Here is a 23,859-nt window from a genome sequence, read left to right as displayed (position 1 = left end):
TGTATTCTCATTTCTAAACAACTGATAACGTATTTTTAACATATTCTAAAAAAAAAGATAGCATCCTAATTAGATTTCCATAAGTGTTAGCTAGCTGTCAACTATTTACTCTCTCTCTTTCTTTTCTCTCTGGTGTTCTCTTTCTAAAACTAACTGCGACTGAGCGCTTGAGTAGCTCTCATATTCTTTTGTTTTCAATGTCAATTAAATTAATTGAAACTGAGGCAGAATTTGAAATTGTTGTACACTGTAATTCAAAGCTTAGGGCATTTGTAAAATGTTTAAAAAAATGTAAATAATTAGTTGGCACAAAGTGCATTAAATTTTCATTATGCTGCTTAGTCATTTTATTTTCCATAATCTATTGTGTTTAACTACGCGACGCGGCACATTAAACAAACAGTTAATATAAAATATTGCTCTAGTGTTCAATACTACTTGGCCTGGCCATAAGCGTATAAGTGCAAATGCTTGTTGGTAGAGAGCGAGTTATTTGCTTTAGAGCTTGATAAGCCTTATCAATAGAAAATATCCACTTGTTGGGGTATGCTCAATAAAAATTAACATAGAGCAACAAAATTTCATAAATGTTAAATGCAAAATACGCGTATTATAATTTGAGCAAGGCATAAACCGTGATGTAATTATATATGATTATTATTTATTAACTTAACATGCTTTATTCTCAGTGTACTTGCTCTCCCTCCCTAGCTGAGCTAGTTACTGCCTCTACATTCTCATCATAAAACCAAGCCAAACACTCATAGAAACAAACAGTCTAATTGGAACCTTCTGTGCAGCATGTGGTGGATTACTTTAGTGCTGGGCCTGCTGCTCTTGGGCGTTTTCTATGTGTTTATGACATGGAACTTTGACTACTGGCGCAAGCGTGGCGTGCCCGGGCCCAAGCCCAACTTGTTTACGGGCAACTATCCGCATATGTATACAATGAAGCGACACGCCTCCTACGATCTGGAAGATATATACAAGTAAGAATAATGATAATTGTTATTACTTTCTGAAATAATAAACTATTTAATTGCTTATAGAAAATACAAATCCGACTATGATGCAGTGGGCATCTTTGGCTCACGCAGTCCTCAGCTATTGATTGTCAGTCCAGAGCTAGCGCGGCGCGTATTCGTCTCCGACTTTAGGCACTTTCATGATAATGAGATATCGCTTATGGTAGATGAGAAATCTGACTTTATATTTGCCAATAATCCATTCTCGTTGACTGGTGAGCTGTGGAAGCAGCGACGCGCTGACATAACACCCGGCTTAACCATGGGTCGTGTGAGTTGAAACGCTCTTACTATCTTATTATCTGCTAGATATAACTATATAAATTTATAAACAACAGATCAAGACTGTTTATCCAGTGACAAATGAGGTGTGTCTAAAGCTAAGCGATTGGATTAATAAGCAAATACGTCTGGGCGCGCCGGATGGCGTCAATGCTAAAGATGTAAGTAGAGATATATAAAATTACTTTTGTCATTTTATATATATTAAATATTTCTCTAGATGTGCCTGTGCTTTACCTCAGAAATGGTTACAGACTGTGTGCTGGGTCTAAGCGCGCAGAGTTTCACGGATAAGCCCACGCCCATTATGTCGCACATTAAGGATCTGTTCAATCAGCCCTGGACCTTTATGTTGTACTTTGTTTTGGTCAGCGCTGTACCATCGCTGCGCAAGCTGGTCAAGCTACGCTTTGTGCCACTGCCCGTGGAGCACTTTTTTGTCGACCTCATGCAAAATGCTTTAGATCTACGACGCGCTCAATTGGCAGCTGGAAAGACATTCGAGCGTGTTGACTTCTTAGACTATATAATACAATTGGCCAACAAGAAGCAGCTGGACACCAGACAGCTAACAGCGCATACTATGACCTTTTTGCTGGATGGCTTTGAAACCACAGCCACCGTGCTGAGTCATTTGCTCTTGTTGCTGGCAAGAGATGAGCAGGTGCAGCAACAGCTGCGTGAGGAGCTGCAGCCTCATCTCAATAAACAAGGTTACATTGAGTTTGAAAAGTTGCAGGACCTGCCACTGCTAGATGCTTGTGTGCAGGGTAAGTCTGAAGCAAACAACGCTCTTTGAACACAAAGCTCAAAGCTGTTCGATTTTCTCCATGCAGAGTCCATACGCCTATTTCCCCCAGCTTTTATGTCTAACAAACTCTGCACTGAGTCCATACAGCTGAGCAACAAGAATGGCAAGGACTTTACAGTGGAGCCCGGCACCACCATTGTGGTCCCACACACCTGTTTCATGCTGGATGAGAAACACTTCCCCAACCCACAAGCCTTTCAGCCCGAACGCTTTTTGCAACCCGATGCCGCCAAAATGTATCGAGAGCGTGGGGTATTTATGGGCTTCGGCGATGGCCCACGCATCTGTCTAGGTAAGTTTGCATTTCCATAGATTATGTATACCTATATGTATTCCCGGGTGGCTTTTTGGAAACTCTAGGCATGCGCTTTGCCTTGGCTCAAATCAAGGCAGCGGTGGTTGAGGTGCTCACTAAATTTCAGGTGCGTCCGAATCCCAAAACTCGCAAGGACAATTTGTATGAGCCCACGGGCATTATTACTAGCCTTGAAGGCGGTATTTGGCTAGACTTTGAGCCACTTGGGTAAATTTCAGCTAAACCTTGTATATATATTCTAAATTGCAATAAAATTTTGCTTTGCATCTTAAAAAAAAAAAATCCCGCCACATTTATCGATAATCGCACACACTGTCATCCACGTAGCAAATGCTACCTTTCGAAACATCATCCCATCGCGATATGTATTGAACAACCCTATTTGCAGCAAAGAAAATAAACAACCACCAACAGAGCATAGATGCATATATTTTCTTTAGACGACTTGTTATTTCCCGAGGACGCTGACATACATTAAGAGGCTTAAGTGAAAAATTAATTTAAAATGAAACTAGTGAAGCCCCAGGCGGTGTGGGCAACTTTCAACAGAAAACTGTTGCTGGCAATTGTGCTAATATCTACGACGCCGGTTTTTGGCGCTCAACCCACAACTGATACAGTTCACCTGGCGGAGGGGACATCAATTGACATTACTGCCAATATATATGGCGGCAATGTACTCCGTACTTACTGCTACCCAGGCAAAGCGCATTCCGTGCTAAGTTTGTTCGAAACCGTAGAATTTGTCCTCACCATTGGCAATGATGACTACTCGCAGTATGGCGGTCGCACACCCGAGGAGGTGCTAGATCATTTCAACGAGCATCGATCGCTGTTCAGCTTTACACTCTTCTCACAGAAACGTCAGCGCATACAACTGTCGCCGTTCGATCAGCAATGCCTGGGCATTGCCTCCAGGCAGCCCTACAATGTGAGTCTCAATCATGTGCAAATGGATATGTGGCGTGTGCTGCAATTGGCTGTGGGTCTGCTTGTCATTTGGACAGCTGGTCGTCTGGCCAAGAACAGTGTCTTCTATTATATAGCTGGAATTGTCCTGGGCATATGCGCTTCGCTCCTGGTCATTATAGCCTTCACCTCGAAACTCTTTCCGCGTCGCCCAATGATGTATGGTGTGCTGATTGGCGGCTGGACTATTGGCTTTTACATACTCAAGCAGTTGGCTAACAACATGCGCCTCATACTGCTCACCTATCGTGACTATGTGATGGGCTACTTGGCTATAACCGGACTGGTTTCATTTCTGATCTGCTATCGCATTGGACCACCGAAGAATCCGCGATCACAGAACATCATTATGTGGGTGCTGCAGGCAATTGGCAGCGCGGTTGTTTGTCTCAGCAGCTGGCACACCAGCGCCTGTTCTGCAATTTTAATTGCCACCTTTGTAGCCTATTACTTTCCAGTCTCACTGATCCGCTACGCCCAGACCGTCTATAGACGCCGATTTCCGCCCAAGCGCCGTCTGCTTACGAATGAGGAATACTACAAGCAGTCTGTGGAGGAGACCACACGATCGCTGGCCGAGCTGCGCCAGTATGTCAACAGTCCCAATTGCCGGCAATGGAATATCATAAGCGCTTTGCGCGATCCGATGCGTTTTGCTTCGTTTGCCAATGGCGCACCGCATTTGTACGATGAGGAAATCGAAGACTATTCACGCACTATCGAGGACTCCATGGAGGGTGCCGACGAGATTGAAGCTGAGGATTATTTACAATGCAACATGTACTATCGCCCCACAGCCAGGCGTAACAATCAGCAACGGACACCGCCCCGTGCACCGACCATTGCCATCTTTCCACTTCTACCACGTCATCTGCTGCCTCCAGCACGTCCACCAGTTAATCATAACGAACATGAGTTCGACGTTGATGACGATTCCGACGACACCGAACTGTTTGTGGAGCAAGATTAAGAATAAAACTAAAACGTAAAACCGAAGACTCATTAGCTATTAAGAATCAATTATATTTGCTGTCTAAACGAAGCCAAAAAAACGTGTTCGCTTAACGAAAAACACTCTATACTATGTGTGTATGTACTGTCAACTTTTGTTACCTCATGTTCGTAAATTGTAAAAAAATATGTACATCTTATAAAATAGCTGCTAATTTTAGATCACAAAGTGAGCAAACTGAGCTGTAAATGTAATACGTTTCACTAAACATAACAATTTATTCATTTTCAGCTTTAGTATAAGAAATTTCTATTTATCGTCTAGGTTGTATATTTATACTCGACAAATATTTGATGGCCATTTACATGTGAACAAATATATAAATGTATTGATGTATAAGTCAGCAACTTTGTTAATTGTTTGTCAATTACACAACATTCGGCAATGTGTACTTTGACTTCAATCTACGCATCTCGCTCTATGCTGTGTAGCTGCCATGTAGTCTCTTTCTCTCTCACTCTTTGCAAATAGAACTCTATTTCAATTGGAAGTGCTCTACGCGCTCGTCATCTTTGCTCATCTAACTTCATTCTTTTGGCCTGCAGCTGCTGCGATACTTCAGCTGATCGCTTGTCCCCCGCCATAGAAACCACCTGTATGCGCTTCATAAGCTGCTCAATGGAGCAGCTGGGCAGTGGCCGCTGCAGCGGCGGATCAGCGTCTGTCGCTTGAATGCGTCGGCGTTCTCGACGTGGTTGCGGCACTAGAAAATCCCGATAGATCTGCTCCAGCTGCTCCAGCGGCAATCTTGGCGCATTTGGTATAAATAACGCACGCTGTTCGAACAATAGCATACATATAAACATTTGTATTCGTCAATAGCGCAAATAAGCCACAAACGGTGGCTTACCTTTTCCAATTGCTCCAGAATCTCCAGGCGCGTCATAGGATGCCACTCTATGTCAACGTCCATGGAGCAAAGCTCCACTAAGGTGGATATTAATGTCTTACAATAAACATAAACAAATGTTTCTATGTCTGCAGTGAGGCTTGTAGTGTTGTAAAACATCGAGGCATCTTGGCTGTGAACTAGTTTACGAACACTTGGAGCAAGTTCAAAATTTATATTTAGTATATACTCTCACCAACTACTGCAAACAGAAATAATGTTGGTATTAAGTAATTCAATGTAACTTGCAATCCAATTAATTATTCTGCAATTAAGAATATTTTATTTATAATTTTAAAAATAATACTCAATGCAAACTTGCACGTGGGCACATAGTAAATAAGAACGTACGTAGGTCAGTTGTGTTTAGTGATGGGAAAAAAATTAATTATTCGATTAATTGAAAACACGGAACTATTGATAGCAGGTGAAAACTGGTGCGAATTTTCCTTTGATTTTCTGCTACGTTTCTACAAAACTATTATTGTACGGCATTTGATGATATATTGGGGTGCTTTTTCATATGGTGCAATTTTCCAAAGCTTGTATAAATGGCGATTATATTGTAATATAATCGATTAGTGATTCAACTAATCGAAACACATTTTTTGATACAATTAATCGCTATGTTAAACGAAACAATCGATTATTGTGTATCGTATGATTAATCGTGCCATCACTAAGCACCACAGATTCGTGTGGTTGAGAAAAAAAAAACAGTGAAGAAGCAAACTGTCAATATTGTAACAAATGAAAAAATTGTTTGCCTAAGCAACGAGCACAGATGCAAATTGTCAGCAGGTTCATTGTACGAATAATATATTTGGTTATATACGTGTATACGAATGTGTGCGTGCGTGCGTGTGTGTGCGTATAGCAGGCATGTGTGTGAAATAAGAAATTTGCAAAACTCGATAAAATATATTGTGCAAACTGTTAGCTAGTGCTGCATACATACATACTACATACATAGATGTGTGTGTGTGTGTATACATTCATATATGTACTTTGAAATATGCTCGGCTTATTCCTTTCGCTCCTGTTGGTCGTGTAGGATGTGTTCGTCGTAGGCAATAATAGTTAGAGTAGTAGGTCGGGCTGGCAACGTCAAAAGGCAGCCACTAAAACCGAAACAGAAGCAGCAGAACCGGAGCCGGAGCGAGATGTGATGTGCGGCTAAAAAAAAAGCTGAGCAATAGTGAGTCAAGTGTTTGGTGTTAAATTTTCAGTGATTATATTTTTTTTTTGGTTTCTTGTGATTGTCAAATAATACGTGCCAGTCAAATGTTTGAATATCAATAAATATCAACAAAAATCCGAGCAACAATAAAAAAGAAAAACGAAACAAAAAATTTTGCAGTGTACAACGAGGCACCAGCAGCAGCAGCGCAGCATAAGAAGAAGAACCAAAAAAGAAAACTTGTTTGTTGAAACAAGCAACGCAAAGACGAACAAGACGCTAAAAGGCAATCTTCATTCAAACTCAAATTGAGAGAGCAGCAAAAAAAAAAAAGAAGAAAAAAACGAAACAGTAACAGAAGCAAACGGCAACGGCATTTGCAGCCCGTCGTCTTGCTCTCCGAGATCCAACAACAATAACATAGAGAGAATATCACACGGCAAAGATAGCGATAGCGATAGTCACGGACAGCAGCAGCGGTCGGCGACGCATTTATAGCGACGTCACCGATATCTATAACACCTAAGCTAAGCGCCAGTCCAGAATGGATGAAGATAACAACATATCCAATTCTGACATAAGCATCGATGATGCTGATCAGGATGATGATCAGCTGGAGGAGCACGAGCATGATCCGCTGGATGACGATGATGATGACAATGATGATATGGCCACGGGCTATACTCCACAGTTTACAGCAGCCAGCGATGGCGCTGGTGTCACAACTTTTGCTACTCCACGCCCAGTTGGGGAAGCGGTAAATTCGCCGTTCAAAGATTGGGATTCGTCGTTTTCTGAGCGCAGCAGCAGTGGAAGCGGCGCCTCTAGCAGCAGAGCTCATGCAGAGGATAACAATGGTAGCAGTGATGGGAATGCTGGCGCCAAGCCTAGCTTTATATTTGGCACATCATCATTCATATTACGCAGCCGCAAGGAGGTGGCCAGGCTTATAAATAAGGAGTGCTGCCGTGGCGGGCCGACACCCGATTTGGACTCCATCATGGAGACACTCTTCAATCCGGGCACGCCCATTGATAATCCAGACAATATTGAGTGGGTTCGTTGGCTGATTGCAGGTGGTCGTACGCCCAAGGAGTTTCTCAAAATAGGTGAGCAAGAAAATGCAATAAAATGATAACACATAATCGATAAGTTTTAGCTACAATGTGATCAGTAACAGCTGATCGTGCCGCAGCAAAAGCGAAGAAAAAAAAAAGGAAAATACAAAAAAATATGTTCAGCAGTGTGTGTGTGTGTGTGTGTGTGTGTGTGTGTGTGTGTGTGCATGTACATATGTGTTAATGAAAAAACTGTTGCGCTTGTGCGCAATGCGCATAACACAATGCGCAGCGCATAACGCATACAGAAGAGCAACAAAAACAAAAATGCAATATGCAGCAAATGTATGGCCATGTATTTATGTGTATGCATATGCATATTTATATGTGTATAATAAATTGTTTAACAAGTGTTGCATTTTATCGATAAATTCTAAATATTATCGCAAAGCAGCTGATCGCTGAGCAAGTCGTTGCCCCTGAAAAAATTGTGCTGTGCCCATATACATGCATGTGTGTATGTGCGTGTGTGTGTGTGTGTGTATACCTGTATGCCGAAATGCTGCTGTTGCGGTATGTACGTATGTATGTATGCGTTGGGTGAAATGGTTGTAGGGCACACAGTATGGCACGCAAGGTGCAAGCAGCGTGACAAACTGCAGTAGCCGCCATGGCAACAAGCAGCAACACTTATTACATCCAGGCAATGTACATGGCAAACTAATCAAACGCATACACATACACAATTCATACATATACATGCAATTCATGCGCATGTACACAGAGCACAAGACATTTGAGTTAACTTTAGCCCATTTTGTGCAAATTTAATCAGCGCTCTTGTGTTGTACCAGGCATCGTGCGTCGCCAGAAAGTTCGAGTGCGTCGCAAGCAAAATTCGAGTGCGTCCTCTCTGCGCGCATAGTGTCCCACTTGTCATACGCATACAAATACATAACCCTCCACCCACACACACACACACACACGCATATGTTGGCTAGCTGTTGCACACCTTGTGCCTGTGCTCTTGTCAGCTGTTTTGCCTTGCGTAATGCGAATGCGTCCGCAGCAGCCCAGACACAGACACAGACAGCGCGTTGCATACATGTACATCATAGCTGTGTATATGTATGCATTTGTTGCAGCAACAACCCTTATTAATTGTATATGCAATTGTGGTTGGAGCTAGGCTACCGCAAGAGTAACTGGCTCTCTGACTGTCTCGCTCTATTTTTAAACTAAAGCAGTAGTAGTTGCATTGCTCCTTTGCCTATACTAATTTATGTGCAATGTGTGTATCCATAAAAGGAAAATCATTTCAAACAATTGCAAAATTGCAAATGAAAATGCTACGTGCCAGTGTCATGGAAACATAAACACACACACACAGACACATACACATACACAGATGTACATAAATCAAATATGTATACAATGTACTTATACATATCAATTTAAACTGCATGCCAGCAGACTTCACACACACACACACACACATTCACACATTGAGCCGGTGGTACAGTGGGAAAAGTTTATTGACCGTCATTGTTGTTGATTTGACAATTGTTGACACGCCATGTTTCATTTTCATGCACACACAGTGACATTGCAAGAAAACACTCAATCAAAAGACATACACACATTAGCTCTAATTTGCAGCAATCAAAGATTGCTTTTGCACCACTGTGCAGCAGCAGCAGCAGCAGCATTGCAGCGCGCAGCAGTCACTTGTGCTACTTTTTAGTATGTATACTTATTTAAAGTGCCCAGCCAAAGGGGTTGCAAGGGCGCGGGGGCGGCAGGGGGTGGGGGTGTGTGTGTTCGGATTGATGCTATTGGTCGTTGTCTGCCCGACCAGCGCCTTGTTGACCGTTATTGTTGCTGTTGATAAAGGTAATACATACAGACTTTGCTGTAAATGCATTTCTATATGTATTCGCTTGTTCGTTCGCAGAGGAAATCAACGAAAACTGCAAATGGCAATTTCATTGAATTTTTTAGCTATAGACAAAATTGCTGCACAGTTTGTGTTGTTTTAAAGTTTTGTTTTTGCTTCAAAGGCTAATTGGCAACTTGTCGATACGTTCATTGAGTGAAAATTGCTTTTGCACGCTTTGGTTTATGTCAATTTCTAACGTTTGGCAATGTCGTCCGCGCCTTCGATTGATTTGCTTCCTTCCTTCCGCATACGATTTAACCTTTAGTTTTTCTTCCCAATTGCCTCAACCCCCGCCAGGAGGTCGTCCCCATTAGCCTTGCTAACCAAAACGAAAGTCAAAGACAAGTCACGCAACCTGGCAACAAATTAATTCTTATATACTTCTATGTTAGTGTGTGTGTGTGCATTTATTTTTGGAATTTAATCAAATCAATATCGCATCAAATCGCATTTGTTATTATTTTTTGTATGATTATTTTACTATTGCGAGTCTGTCAGTCTGTCTGTCTTTCGAATATGTTGATCAGGCAGCAATATTGCTCCACATTAAATGCTATAATATGATAATCAAAAACTGTCCAGCAATGATTTACAGTTAGAGATTTTGGGAAGAGATTTTTCTATTAGTTTGATAAATCTCTACCGATGATTAATTTATAATTGCAAAACTGTTCTAATTGATTTCTCAACTCTCTTTACAGTTCGCAGCTATGATAATCATGCCAAATGCGGTTTGGTCTGGGTGCCACATGTGGTGGCATATCGCTGTCGCACCTGTGGCATCTCTCCCTGCATGTCCATATGCCGTGACTGCTTCAAGAAGGGCAATCACACCAATCATGACTTTAACATGTTTTTGTCGCAAGCAGGCGGAGCTTGCGATTGCGGCGATACCTCTGTAATGAAGGCCGAGGGCTTTTGCAGTGATCATGGCATTAACAATCGTGTAAATCGCAATCCAGTGTCCAAGACTCTGCTGGCCGTTGCCGAGGCGGTAATGCCAAAGTTGCTGTTTCGCCTGTTGCAACATTTCCGTGAGCACAGCGATGCCTCGTTGCAGGCCCATGCGGTCACATCTTATTCATGCGAGGCATTTGCCAATATGCTCATCGATCTGAACAATATGGGCGAGATAATGCGCAAGGTTATGACGCGCACGCTCATTAGCACCGAGGTATATGCATATTTTATGGAATTACCCATACAGGATACGCGCAATGGACGTTTCCTGAAAGCAAATCGTGAGAAATATGTCGACGCTGTTAATCGATTTCCCAATCCCGAGCCGCCCGATGAGTATAGGGATTTGCCTGCGCTGGCCGAGAAACTGGTGCATAGCACTCTGCTCGAAGAATTCATATTCTGGACATTTAAATTTGAGTTTCCGCAAACGTTGGTCTGCTTTCTGCTCAACATGCTACCCGATCAGGACTACAAGGTACACCCCGCAATCAGTTTGTTTAATTATCAATTGCTAATGTTGTTTTTCTGCATTTTTACAGGAGCATCTGACACGCACTTTTGTCATGCACTACAGCCGTATACCATCCGTGCTGGAAATGAGCCGCGATCCGGACACGCTCAGCAACCGCGTGGTGCACATGAGCGTTCAGCTCTTCTCCAACGAAAGCTTGGCGCTCAAAATGGTCAACGAGCTGTCGCTGTTGCATGTTATGATCATTAGCTTGAAACTAATGATGTCAAAGATATTAATACAAAATACTTTGCATGGTTAGTTTACATTTTCACTAAAAGTGAAGACAGCTTGACATTTGAGAATTGAATTGCATGTAATAAATAGACGCAGGCAACTGAATTCGTTATAATTTATTATTACAAAACTCTCTTATGTCAAGCTGTATGCAGCTCAGCTCACTTTCGCTATCTGGAATTTATTAAACTCTCATGCTTTCTTGCAGATCCGACAAAGAATTTTCATTTCGTCATCGATTGCACTCGTCAAGTAATGAAGGATCATTGCTATTGGCCACTTGTCTCGGATTTCAACAATGTGCTCTCACACGAATCTGTTGCACTTGTCTTCTTGCGCGACGACAATCTCATTGACATGTGGTTCCAGTTTCTACAAATGCTGCAGGGCATGAATGTTAATATACGTGAGACGGCTTCGCATGTCGAATTCGAACCGAACAGCTACTATGCTGCCTTCTCCTGTGAGCTGGAGGCAAGCGCCTATCCCATGTGGTCGATCATTTCGCATTTGCAGGATGGCACACATGCTCATTTGGCCAAAAAGATTATTAACTATTGCATAACCACGCTACATGAATGGCTCGACTCTATCTACTTTAGGGAGCCCAAATTGTCAATGGTATAAGCAATCTTCTGTCTACTATTGCTATCACTGTCTAATTTATGCTTTTTATATGTCGTGCAGGATGAAATGATGCAAGCTTCATTCCATTTTCCGCTCCATCGTTATCTGGCCGCCTTCATCTGTCAGGCGGTTACCAAAATGGGCATTAGTCTCAATGAAGTGTTGCCCTCGCGTCCGGACATATTGCCACAGTTGATGATACATCCGCTACGTGTGCAGGTGAGTTGCAAATATAAATACTTCAAGTCCAAATTAGGTTCAGGCTCTCGCAATGTGTCTTAATTCTATCAAATTATTGAATCTCTCGACTTACCAATGTACAATGTCCCCATTGTAAATCAATCAAGGCGCAGGACTTTTCATTTTGTTTGTTCTATAACTCAGGGCGCTTCCAATTTAAGGCTTTTGTACTGATAGCTTTAAAGTTGGAAAAATAATCTTCATGCTGTCATATTTTGAAAGGTCTATTAAGTATCATTATTAAAAAACAATCAGCTAACTAAACTAGTTTTTGGATCATAAAAAAGGCAAAGTTTTCGATTTGTAGATTCCTTAACTTACTTTCTATTCTCTCATTTACAACACAGCAAATATTTTGTTTTAGTTTCTTTAATTTCTGTAATTTTAAATAGTTTATTACATTGGCATACATATTTACGTATATTATATGTATTTGAATTTGAATTAGCGCGCGCACAACTTTGACGGGGCGTGTTTATTGTTCTTAATTTCTTTTCCCTTCTCTTCTTTTGTGTGAGTTTTGTTTTTTGTTCGACACAAACAGAGCTACTATATTAATGTTGTTTTCTTTATAAACAAAAGTTTAATTATACATTAGATAGACCTAGAAAGCTATATGTGTATTATCTGAGACAATTTTGTAAATGTTAAGCAGTTTCCTTGTTGCTGTTGTTATTGTAGTTTAGTTAAAGGTCTTTGGCATCTGCACATGTGATGCAAAATCGTAGGTTATTATTTTTGGCGCTACAAAGCCGCCAAAGCCTTGACGCGACTTGAAGTAGATGCCGATGCCGGCAAGTGGCACTGGCGGATTTGAAACGACATCTTGTATATCGATGAAGGGCACAGTGCTTTGGGCTGCATCCGCATCCATGCCCGAATTGACAAAGTCTATATACTGATTGTCCTTCGATATAGGCAGTGAGCTGACAATTGTGCGCGTGGGCACATCAGCATTATAGTTATTCAGCTTCACTCTGGAAATAGAAACGGAACAGAATTAGTTTCCAGCTATTAGTTAGTTAGCGATAAGACGCACCTGCGTTCACCGCTCACATCGGTATTATCGTTGGACTGCCAGATGTTGACGCCTGGCATAATGAGTTCACCCTTTTTGAAATCGAATTCGCTGAGCATGGCTTCCAGATTCAGATGAGCGCCCAGCACACGGAAACGCACACCGGTGACCACAAAGCTATTGTCATCTGCTTTCATAATATCATCCAAATCAATGGAGCGACTCTCATAGTTAAGCGTATGATAGTCAACGCCCTTGGCAACATTTCTATCAAATATTTTGTAATCATCCACTGGCCTCCAGGCAACTGTCGATTGATTGATAGCGCCGCGTGGCAGCAGCTGTCCCTCCTGTATCTGCAGATGGAATATGCGATTCTTCTTCACAAAGCGCAGACCAGTGACGACTCTGCGGAGTAAATGGAAACTGTAAATATTTTGTTTTTGGATGTTTGTTCATTGGGGTTGTGCTCACTTGTTTTGCTTGATGTCCGCAACGGCTTCGCGTAGATTGAAAAAGCGATCAGACTTAAGACCCTGCTCATCGCAAAGGCAGAAGCAGTAGCTGCAATGCCAGAATAAGTAACGCCACCAGCTGTCCACCTTGGTGGTGCCACGTGAGCAGCTCTTGCGCTCGCCCAGCACACGTCCATTCTCGAATTCTACATACTCATAGCGACGTGTGCTGTTCATGGGCGCCGGACACACCCACATGTCTGACTCAACAAACTGACAATTGTATAGACGTCCCGAGCACTTGGGCTGGCGGGCACAGAATTTCTCCTTGAAGCATCCCTCGCTGCGTGTCGATTGATAGTAGGAACAAGTTTCACGGCATGTCTCATCGCTATTCAAATCCACCTCGTTCTCAATGTAGCCTTGGAGCAGACGTGTGACCTCATCGTAGGTAACCTTGGGCACATGCTTCTTAGGATCACAGCGCCATAGAATGCGATCGGCACGACGCATTACCTCCCTGAGCAGCTTCAGTGTGCGCTCCGTGCGCTTCTCATAGTCGCGACGCATGAGTTCGGCTTCCTGTGTGTAGTTGCCGCGTCCATAGACGCGCAACATCATCCAGCTGAACTCCATCATGGTGTAGCCCTTTAGTTCGGTTAGTGCAATGTCCGTGTACAGTGAATACACAAATTGTTGCGACGATTGCATAGTCTGGCACATCTGATCGGCAGATACCTGGAATTGTTTGTTTATTTTATTATTTATTTGAAATGTGAGCAGTTGCAGTTGTTGATATTAATGATCGATAATTATTACAAAGCCAATGCATTCATTCTCGTTAAAGTTTACACACACACACACACACAGACATGCATATGCACGCATGCTTGCGCTCTCTTTCGCACACAAGGGCTTGCTGCAAATGCGACGTTAACATTTTATTTCCGTCCGTCTGTCCGTCCGTATTTGTTGTTCTTGCAAACAATAACAAACTGTAGCGCTTTTTATTGTAGGGGGTTCCTGATAAGTTCAACATTCGTGTTCTCGTGTTTTGTGTGCTGAATTCTCTGCCCTAATCTCACGCCAAGCATTTGTTATTGTTTGTTAGCGAAAATTACATACATTTCGTATTAGTTTAATAGCATATACTACTACTAACCAGCATAGCCCTGTAGTAGAGCGACTGCGACACCATGGTTCTCTCAATTTCCTGAAACACTTGCGACATGGAAAAGTTGCTATCATTGCGCAATACGGCTTTTGTTAAATCCAGCACAGCAAGCTCTTCCAAGTCGTTGCTTGTATTTGATTTCATGGTATGCGCCTAAAGAGATTTTTCACAAATATTCAGAATTTGTTTTAGCAATTGCCATTGGCTGGGTGTTACCTTGAAGAAATCAAATATACTATTCAGCTCCACCAATTTCATGTCCAGCAATGTCCACTCATAATGATGCAGTATCGTCTCATAGCGTGATTTATCATAGCGTTGCGACATTAGCGGCTTGTTTATAAAATCACGATGCGAATCATAAACTTTGCGCAGCTGAGACTCGCGATTATTTTGGCTGTTGGCCGTTTTGCCCAAATATTGCCACAGAGCCTGCTCCAGGCTTATATAGTTTAGGCGCAGTGCCTCCACTTCCAAAGCAGGTATGCGATTTGCATAAGCAGCCTGCGCAGCTGTTGTCGATGATGACAGCAGCAGCAGCAGAGCTGTCGCCGCTGCCATGAACAGGAGCAGTGCCATGGCACTCTAAATTATTTAGTGCGCGTTCCTCAGTCGGATTCTCAGATTTGTTATTTATATTTCGCTTTCACATACACACATTAACACTTCCACACACACACACGCGTGCACAACAAAGCAAACAAAACTGCAGAGCTCGGCAAGCACAGCAAACCAGCGTTGCCAGCCTTTTTTTCTATTTTATTTTAGTCTAGAAAAACAAAGGCTTGTGTCACTCTGTGCCCCTTCTCTTTATTTTTTTTCCACAACACCACGCACTAGTGCAATTTATTAAATTGCAATTTAATGTAGTTAAGTTCGTTGTTTTTTTTTTTGCGATTTATTTATTTTCTCATGTAGTTGCTTTTTATCTTGGCGTCGCCTCCACTGCTGCTTGTTGCTTACTGTTTGCTACTTTCAGCGGTTCTGTTGGCTTTTGTAAAATTGCTCTGTGCTTGTGTGTGAGCGCGCATTTGTATGAGTGTGTATGTGTGTTTTTTTATTACTGACAACTACAGCGACGACATTTGGTGAGTAAGAATTTTCACTCCCGCTCAAATTCGTTCGTTCGCTCAAGCCAGTGTCGTTTCTCGTTTTGTTGTCGTAAGCCTTCGTTTCAAAAAATCGCTGACTGGCCCGAGAGCTTTTGTTTGATTTTTTGCTGTTTTCGCGTGTGTGTGTGTGTGTGTGTGTATGTGTGTATGTATGTTAATCTAAATCTGTGCATAATTACAAACACATGCAAAGCTTAAACTTCGCTGCGAACTTGTTGTACGATCATCTGTTAGCGCAAATCGATAAAATATCGATTCCAATCAGCTGTCGTCAGCAAGTCTGTCTCCGTTTACTTTGTTACTCCTTTCCCTTGCTCTAGCTTTTGCATTTTGTAAACTCTCTTGAGTACTGACTCGCTCTCTCTCTCATGTGTCAGTTTCCACCACCAACTGCAATGTGAATACAAAGCCAACAAAAGATATCATGTGTATGAGGGGTGGGAGGAGAGGGCAACACTGCTGCAGTGCTCAAACAAACGCGTGTGTTTACATTCTGTTTGTTGTTGTTCTTAATGTTGCTGCTGCTGCTGCTGTTTGTCAGACGAGACGCAAGACCTTTGACCTCGGCATGTATACAGTTATATTGCATGTGTATAACATTTGCAAATTTTGTATGCTGTTTCATTGATTAAACAAATAAACGCTGATACTGCGACGCATGGTATAAAACATTGCTAATTCACATGCGTGCTCTTGTATTTGTTTATATGTGTATGTATGTATGTATCTATGTGTATGTGCCTTGGCTCATCTTCGGCCTTTGCTTTGTGGTGGTCTGGTCTGGTATGTCTGTTGCCCATTTACACACACACTTGAATGTTGGATGACTAATATAAAAGCTGAGGTTGGACTTTCTTTTGGGGCTGCCAAATTGGCGAAAAAGATACAGAAACAACAATCACAAAGGCGATAAGACCGGAAAGTCAAGTTAAATTGAGAGCGTTTCTGGGTAACAATTTAGCGACAACAACTAACTAAAATGCGAGTTAAATCTCATATGATTCATCCATCATACAGCATACACACACACATGCATACATATGTAGGAAATGTAAGGCATGCAGTTATTTCTTTGATTAGTATTAGTTACCTCATAGTTGTGCGCCAGTTGGCTCAGCAAATTGTTCGTTGATGAGAAATTTAGCTGCTTCTCCTCGTTACCCAGCAGCATTATATTCAAACGATCCATCAAATGATGCACCGAGTGTGCATTTGGTGAGACAGTCCATTCGGCGAATGTGATGAGTGTGCTCACTTCCAGTTTATCCTTGTGTGCCTCATAGTTTTGCATTTGCTGATAGCGCGAGGAGATGCGATTCATTGTATCTTGTATATCATTCATTTTGGCCATCAGCTGCACATTGGAGCTGAGAAATGTGTTGATGGATTCAATGGCCAGCGCCACATATTCAGCATGCTATAAAACAAAGTTAACAAATTAAACTCGTCTCGTTGCCCTTTTTCTATTCTTTTCGTTGCTTTTGCTTACCTGCGCCTCAGTCTGATCAATTTGCCTGCTGACTTCTTTGAGCCGCTGCAGCACCTTGCGTTGTTTCTCACGCATTAACGGAAATTCAATATTTGCCGCCAGTGGTGAGGATTGCACTATATCCCAGGCTTTTAATATGCCTCCCGTTACCTCTTTAACAACATGTATAATATCCAAGACATCCTCTATAACCGCCTCACTTGGTGTGGGCGATGTAAACAAAAAGAGACACACCAAAAGAGGCAGCGATGCCAAACGTTGCAATTGCAGCAGCTGCATTTTTCACCACGTCTGTTTGTGCGTCTGTCTCTGTGTGTGTGTGTGTGTTTTTGTTTTGTGCAGCAAACCGTTAAAATGCAAGAAATTAAACTAAAAACTATGCTCTCGCTAAAAGCCGCTGCTGGACGCACAGACACACAAACTGCCGCTGTGATGACCGTGTCAGTTGAAAAGACAAACGCGAATGCGAGTGGAGAGTTCGCGCTCGCTCTTGGTTTATTTTTAAGTAACGTTATTGTCTTTGTTACTTCTTTGGCAGAGGCAGACAATGTTTGTTTGTGTTGTGTGGCCACACAGTGGCTTTGTGTTTGTTTTCATTTCATTTCATTTACAAAAAAATTAAGCCTAGCATAGGTCAAAGCATGAGTGCGAGCGAGTAAACAAACAAGTGACTGAACAGCGTTGCCACTATGTATTCATGTGTAGCTGTGCGTACTAATCGCTGCGCGTATCGATAGCTTATCGAGTTTTTAAATTCAAACTGATATTTAAAATACAACCTTGTTTGTCTTTTTGCAGAGCTTCTTTTATGAAATACTCGCTGGCAAATGGGTGCGCAATGGACTGCAGATCAAGGGCCAAGCCATGACCTATATACAGGCAAACTTTTGCAATTCGATGGCCGACATGGATCTATTCTTTTTGCAAATCTGCGCCACAAATCTATCGCAATATTTCTTTCTACAAAACACCATTGAGCTCTTCGATGTGGGCCGGTTTCTCGAGACAGCGCCATTAAAGCAACCACAAAAACCAGAGCAGTCATCCATGTTAGAGGGTTTTCTTACATTCCTTGCAACGCTTGTGACAAGTCGCACCAATCTGGGCAATGACGAGGCCACCCAGTGTATTATAGAAATCAGCGCATTGTTGGCCACTGAAAACAAGACACACTCGCAACTGCTAGAACTCATGCCCGAACGCTCGGGCAATGTGCATACCAAGAACTTTGAGACTTTCCTCAAGAAACTCTCCATTTACAAGAAGCCGTCGTGCAACACTGAGAATCTCGAGCAAGGACTCTTTACGCCCATTGACGAGATATGGGAGGAACACTACGATCCCTTGCATGTGCTACTGCGCGCAGTGCATCGTCGCGATTTCCAATCGTCGCTAGACCGCTATACCAACTATGTCAAGTCGAAGAGCAAAATGCCCGCCAGCGGTAATCTTTGGCCACCGTTTAGATTGCCAAAGGCCGTGGGCGCTGCCTTCACCGATCCTGCTCGTATACTCAACTCGCGTCTCTTTCACTCAACCATATTGTCGATCTTTTATCGTGCTGTGCATACACGCGATGTGTCCGAGCATCTGCTCGCCCTGGCAGTCTTTCTGCTGGAGATTGCAGTGGAGACAAGCGGCGATCTGAACCCTGACCTGGCTTCAGCTGATAGCGCCAGCTGCAGCACAGGAGCCGCTGCTTCAAATTCCTCGCCAGTGGCAATGGTGGAATGTGAGCCACCGAACAAGGGCTACAGCTATTTTGGCGGCAATCGACGTGAGCCGCCTCCACTCTTTCATTGCTATCCAACGGATAATCTCGCCTGCAATTTGCGTCATGTGGTCAACAAGGTGTCGCTCAAGTCGCGCGATCCGAGTGTAGCCGCCGCCTATCGCTCCAATCCGTTTTACAACGACTTGGAATTTGATGTAGACTCAGAGGCTATGCGCATGATTGCTGACTCATATGCTCTCGACGATCTAGACGATGGCTCGGGCGCCATGAGCCTTGCACGCCCTCAGCATCCGCATCCACACCAACAGCAGCAGCAGCAGCAGCTTCAGCAGCTTCAGCAGCGCAACCACAACAACAACAATGCCATGTCCAGAATGCGCATGGAAGTGGCACTGGTGCCGGATCTTTCGGTGGTGGCCGAGACGGGTGTGGTGTTGCTACAGGACAACCCTGAGGATGACCATGACACCGCTATGGACATGAGTCCGCCAAATGCTGTAGACTTTCATCACTTTCCATTGCAGCAAATTACGCTGCCCGAGAGCGGCATGGAGGTGGCCATACGGCGTGATCTGCTGCTGGCCGAAACCAATACCATGGAGGAGCGTGAGCGCGCTGGCATCCTGCCCGCCGCCAATGAGATGTTCTCACCGGCCACGCCCTCGGGCAGCGGCATGCTGCTGCCGTTCCAGCGTGTGCGTCTGCCCGTTGCCGTGCCCACTAACAACATGGACATTGTGCCCTCACATGGGCATGGGCACACTTTGGGCGGCGGCGCTGGTGGATCCGTTGGCGGTGTTGGCATTGGTGGCGGCGCTGCCGGCGTTAGCACTGGCATGCTCTATGATGCGGGCGCCGGCGGCGCACGCAAACGCACCGTGGACTTGGCCTACGGTGGTGGTAGTGGTGGTGCGGGCAAAAATAATGAACTGCAACTAGAGGAGAGCATATTGTCACTGCTGCTAAAGATGCACTCACAGCTTAGCGGTAACTTGGACAGCTTCTCGCTGAGCGATGTCGAAGGGGATGACGAAGTTGAAGGCGCCCAGGGTGGTATGCCCATGGAACTGGACTGCAATGAGCCAAGTACCTCCTCCACGGCGCTGGCCGAGCGCGCCCAGCAGCGTCGCCAGAACTACGATAACATACAAGTGTCCAGCTCTCGCATTGGCGACGGTCCCTACTTCATAGGCAATCTGCTGCGCAAGATTGCGACGCGGGATGAGCAGTGCGCTCAAAACATTGACGAGATACGCCAACGCCTCTGGCCCAATCAGCGCGAGAAGCAGGCGGAGGCACGTGCTCGCGAGGCCAAGGAGAAGGAGGAGCGACGCAAGCGGGCGCAAGAGCGTCAGCAGAAGATCATGCAGGATTTCACCAACAAGCAAAAGCAGTTTATGCAGTCGGTTGCCGCTACAGCTACCATGGACTCTGGGCTGTCGGACGAGGATGAGGAGGGCATGTACGAGGAGCAGCCGCGTGAGAAGGAATATGATTGCATCATCTGCAATTGCACCACGCCCAGCACTGAAAGCAATCCCATTGGCCTGGTGGTCTTGGTCGAGTCAAGCGGCATTGTCGGCTATCGCCGTCGCACCAACGATCGTTTGCCGCTGCCGCTGAACGATGAGAACCGCGGTAACTTGGCCATGACCACGCGTCTGAGCACCGAATTCTATCGCCGCACCGAGCAGCTGAGCCACAAGTTTGGCGACGAGTCCTGGTACTTGTCGAACAACATGGCCTGTGACAATGGCGTGCATGTGCAGTCGTGTGGCCATCATGTGCATCTGACTTGCCTGGAGGCGTACCTGAAGACGCTCTACACCACGTCGCGTCCATCGTCGCAGGATCGTGGCGAATTCTATTGCCCAGTTTGTCGCCAGTTGTCCAATTCGGTGTTGCCGCTGAGTCCGCAACTGGATCGTCCCGCGAATCTGGTGCGCGCCGGCAATCCGCCGTTCGAGGAGATTGTCGCGGATCTGACCCAGCTCATCAAAGAGAACGCAAAGATGCCGGTGAATATTAATCCATACATGAGCGAAGTAATGTCAGCAATTGAATTTTTAAATTCAATTGAACTTTAAATTTGGTCTTTTCGTTTCTATTTGAATTCCCAGAACCCCACAAAGCTAACCGAAGCTATGGGTCATGCCATGGAGGTCATGACCACCATATCCCAGCGCAAGGTCAAGTGCAACAACATAACGTTCCGCAAGCTCTTCATCTTTGTGACCTCCATAGCGCGCACAAACCTGGAGGCCGAGATTATCCAGCGCGGCGGTTCGCTTGTCTCAACGAATGTCACACGCTACAAGCCGATGCGGGACTGCATACTCCCGTTGCTGCACGTGCTCTCGGTGCATGTGCGCGTCCTGGTCGAGTGGCCACTGTGGAGCAGCTGGGCCTCGCTGGCGGGCTTGCCCGTGGACAATTCCGAACCGTTGCCGGCGCATTGCCGTGAGATGATCCCTAGTCTATTGTGCGATCCCATAGCGCTGCTCCTGAAGTTTATACTACTGGCTCCGCTGAATCTGGATCAGAGTAAGCGCATTGAATTAAACTGACAAACTATTTTCATAATGCGCGCCTTCTTTATAGTTTACTTCACCGCCATGGTCAAGGTCACGTACAATCTACTTTATTATCAGATCGTAGTGCAGCTTTGCTCCAAGCTCACCGATTACGAGTGCGAGCACATTATTAAATTATATGGCGGCGACGGCCCGCTGAAGACAGTGCCAGACCCCAATGGCCTGAATCAGAATTGCGAGGAGCTGGGCAGAGCCATTGCACTGGTGCTTAGGAATACGAATCGCTTGTCGCCGGTGCGACACGAGAGCAGCGTGCCATGCAGCAGCGCCTGTGCCCATGCCAGGAACAACGCCAGGGCCAAGGCCAACGCCAAATCCAGCCAGATCGAACTAAACCTAAAAGCCAAGGAGCAGACAATGCAAGCGGTCGCCTTGAATTTCTTGCGCATTGCCGCTCTATTGCGTCAGCATTTGTACGGGCACGAGATGCCGGAAATTTCAGCGCCAGGCTTGGAGTTTGTGCGTCTCGTTTACTATCTCGAACTGGTCACCGAGTCCATGGACTGGAATCGCTTCAATGCAGCCAAAGGTCTATGCTTTATACCCAACACAGATGTGTCATTGCCAACGTCCTGGTGCAAGGAGTTCATGGCCATCAAACCGCCCACGGACACTGTGCGCAATCTAATACTCATGAAGCAGCACTCGGTGTGGTACCAGCCGAAGCTGCTCGAGCTGCCACGCGAGTACGAGCGACTATTCACGGTGAGACAGACACATGCACAAGCAGTGAGAGGGTGGAGAGTTTAATCTATTCTATTGACTTCTTGCAGTATTATCATGAGCGTCCCTGCCTAAACTGCTACAAGGTGCCCAAGGAGAGCTCCATTTGCCTCTTCTGCGGCACCATTGTCTGCCTCAAGCAGAACTGCTGCGCCGAGAAGGAATGTTGTGAAGCAGTTCGCGTAAGTTAAGCTCCATAACATTCTGAACAACTAATGCATGTTTTTTTTTTTTTTATACAGCACACACTCTCGTGCGGCGGTGGCATTGGCATCTTTTTGGTAGTTACCTCCACCTACATTATTGTCATCAGAGGACGCCGCGCCTGTCTCTGGGGCTCGCTTTATTTGGACGACTTTGATGAGGAGGATCGTGACCTCAAGTATGTTATACATTGCTTGCCCTAATACGCAACTTTAATTAAACATTCCTCAATTGCAGACGTGGCAAGCCGCTCTACTTGAGCAAGGAGCGATTCGATATGCTGGAGCAGCAGTGGTTGGCGCATAAGTTTGCGCATACCAAGCACACTTGGGTATTCCATCGGGATCTCTTGTGAAATATGGAAGACTTATTACGCAGCATACAGGAGCTCGTTGGACAGATTTAAATGCACACACCCACACCCACTTCCCTTACTCTCATACTTACAAACTTTTCTATCTAAACCGTTTTTTTTACGTTTTTTTTTTTTGTGTTTTTGTTTCTGCTTAATGCTTGTGCGTTGTATACAAATTTCAAGTTGCGCCACATATAAGAATATGGTATCTAATATGAACGCATATTATGAGTCATATTTTACACACACACACCGCCCCGCATACACACATTATGTTATATATACTTATATATATCAAAAAAAGAAAAGCAAAAAAAAACTAAAAAAAATAAAAAAAAACAGTAAACGAGCTGAAATTGAGAACGAGATCAATAAGTTTCTTGGTATGCATATGGTACACACACACACATACATACAATATACTTATGTACTACATAAAGACATAAATATCCAACTATCTATATTATAAATGGAGAAAAGCAAAACTAACTGGAATATTTCACAGTCGAAATAAAAGCCACATACACGTACATATATAAAATATGATTATATATCTACTATAATAACAATAACAACAATAACAATAACCTTTGCTCGCGCATATATCCCTCTCTAACTTACTCGCTCTATCTCAATCTTGCTCGTCTAAGTCCTGGATATTCGATTAGCTCTATTTAAGCAACAATCATACACAAACAAAACAAAATTATATTATTATCTTAAAAAAAAAAAGCAACCTTTGGCCTCATGAGTTTGTGCATGTAAAAAACGAAACAAAACACTAAAAAATACTGAAAAGATTTCAAAAATATTATATGTGAATTATATATTTGAATTATAAATGTGAATTATATATGTGAATTCTACATACATATGCTATATATATATATTTATATATATATATATATATATATATAATACGAATACCAACAACAATCCAC

The 23,859-nt window shown here is 43.9% G+C and overlaps 5 protein-coding genes across 6 annotated transcripts; 3 read left to right on the top strand and 2 right to left on the bottom strand.

Annotated features, from left to right (window-relative positions):
- Nucleotides 1-732: 732 nt before the first annotated feature.
- Nucleotides 733-2,737, top strand: LOC108606874 (probable cytochrome P450 28a5). The gene is made up of 6 exons (XM_017997397.1): nt 733-989; nt 1,050-1,296; nt 1,364-1,468; nt 1,528-2,077; nt 2,144-2,410; nt 2,479-2,737. The coding sequence occupies exons 1-6, from the start codon at nt 802-804 to the stop codon at nt 2,643-2,645; spliced, it is 1,524 nt and encodes a 507-aa protein (XP_017852886.1). The 5' UTR covers nt 733-801; the 3' UTR covers nt 2,646-2,737.
- Nucleotides 2,738-2,921: 184 nt separating this feature from the next.
- Nucleotides 2,922-4,396, top strand: LOC108606875 (nuclear envelope integral membrane protein 1a). The gene has a single exon (XM_017997398.1). The coding sequence runs from the start codon at nt 2,940-2,942 to the stop codon at nt 4,371-4,373; it is 1,434 nt and encodes a 477-aa protein (XP_017852887.1). The 5' UTR covers nt 2,922-2,939; the 3' UTR covers nt 4,374-4,396.
- A 506-nt stretch (nt 4,397-4,902) lies between these two features.
- Nucleotides 4,903-5,574, bottom strand: LOC108606876. The gene is made up of 3 exons (XM_017997399.1): nt 5,501-5,574; nt 5,266-5,444; nt 4,903-5,191 (listed from the first exon to the last, which is right to left on the bottom strand). Exons 2-3 carry the CDS (start codon nt 5,422-5,424, stop codon nt 4,922-4,924), a joined length of 429 nt encoding a protein of 142 aa, XP_017852888.1. The 5' UTR covers nt 5,425-5,444; nt 5,501-5,574; the 3' UTR covers nt 4,903-4,921.
- Nucleotides 5,575-5,985: 411 nt separating this feature from the next.
- LOC108606328 (E3 ubiquitin-protein ligase Ubr3) lies at nt 5,986-23,726 on the top strand. Its single transcript, XM_017996348.2, has 11 exons — nt 5,986-7,593; nt 10,183-10,919; nt 10,984-11,212; nt 11,401-11,813; nt 11,880-12,038; nt 18,106-21,087; nt 21,163-21,586; nt 21,644-22,341; nt 22,410-22,541; nt 22,602-22,741; nt 22,801-23,726. The coding sequence occupies exons 1-11, from the start codon at nt 7,029-7,031 to the stop codon at nt 22,916-22,918; spliced, it is 6,597 nt and encodes a 2,198-aa protein (XP_017851837.1). The 5' UTR covers nt 5,986-7,028; the 3' UTR covers nt 22,919-23,726.
- Nucleotides 12,498-17,753, bottom strand: LOC108606329. Of its 2 annotated transcripts, none has more exons than XM_017996350.1 (5): nt 17,308-17,753; nt 16,909-17,235; nt 13,552-14,270; nt 13,099-13,485; nt 12,498-13,036 (listed from the first exon to the last, which is right to left on the bottom strand). In XM_017996350.1, the coding sequence occupies exons 1-5, from the start codon at nt 17,584-17,586 to the stop codon at nt 12,742-12,744; spliced, it is 2,007 nt and encodes a 668-aa protein (XP_017851839.1). In that variant the 5' UTR covers nt 17,587-17,753; the 3' UTR covers nt 12,498-12,741. The 2 variants fall into 2 exon arrangements, with proteins under 2 accessions (XP_017851839.1, XP_017851840.1); XM_017996351.1 differs by lacking the exons at nt 16,909-17,235; nt 17,308-17,753 and adding exons at nt 14,695-14,859; nt 14,923-15,830.
- Nucleotides 23,727-23,859: the final 133 nt, after the last annotated feature.

The sequence above is a fragment of the Drosophila busckii genome, chromosome X, assembly GCF_011750605.1.
Source record: "Drosophila busckii strain San Diego stock center, stock number 13000-0081.31 chromosome X, ASM1175060v1, whole genome shotgun sequence".
Classification (NCBI taxonomy): Eukaryota; Metazoa; Arthropoda; class Insecta; order Diptera; family Drosophilidae; genus Drosophila; species Drosophila busckii.
The sequence above is the reverse complement of the archived record's forward strand: the minus strand, read 5'-3'. Positions and strand labels throughout refer to the sequence as shown.

Bases quoted from the DNA above. Each gene is read 5' to 3' on its own strand.
- LOC108606874 (XM_017997397.1), top strand. From the start codon at position 802: ATGTGGTGGATTACTTTAGTGCTGGGCCTGCTGCTCTTGGGCGTTTTC. The intron at 1,469-1,527 runs GTAAGTAGAGAT...ATATTTCTCTAG, and splicing joins ATGGCGTCAATGCTAAAGAT to ATGTGCCTGTGCTTTACCTC. The intron at 2,078-2,143 runs GTAAGTCTGAAG...TTCTCCATGCAG, and splicing joins GCTAGATGCTTGTGTGCAGG to AGTCCATACGCCTATTTCCC.
- LOC108606875 (XM_017997398.1), top strand. From the start codon at position 2,940: ATGAAACTAGTGAAGCCCCAGGCGGTGTGGGCAACTTTCAACAGAAAA.
- LOC108606876 (XM_017997399.1), bottom strand. From the start codon at position 5,424: ATGTTTTACAACACTACAAGCCTCACTGCAGACATAGAAACATTTGTT. The intron at 5,192-5,265 runs GTAAGCCACCGT...TTGTTCGAACAG, and splicing joins TTCTGGAGCAATTGGAAAAG to CGTGCGTTATTTATACCAAA.
- LOC108606328 (XM_017996348.2), top strand. From the start codon at position 7,029: ATGGATGAAGATAACAACATATCCAATTCTGACATAAGCATCGATGAT. The intron at 11,213-11,400 runs GTTAGTTTACAT...GCTTTCTTGCAG, and splicing joins AATACAAAATACTTTGCATG to ATCCGACAAAGAATTTTCAT. The intron at 11,814-11,879 runs GTATAAGCAATC...TATGTCGTGCAG, and splicing joins GGGAGCCCAAATTGTCAATG to GATGAAATGATGCAAGCTTC.
- LOC108606329 (XM_017996350.1), bottom strand. From the start codon at position 17,586: ATGCAGCTGCTGCAATTGCAACGTTTGGCATCGCTGCCTCTTTTGGTG. The intron at 13,486-13,551 runs GTGAGCACAACC...TTTACTCCGCAG, and splicing joins GCGGACATCAAGCAAAACAA to AGTCGTCACTGGTCTGCGCT. The intron at 13,037-13,098 runs GTGCGTCTTATC...TTCTATTTCCAG, and splicing joins GATGTGAGCGGTGAACGCAG to AGTGAAGCTGAATAACTATA.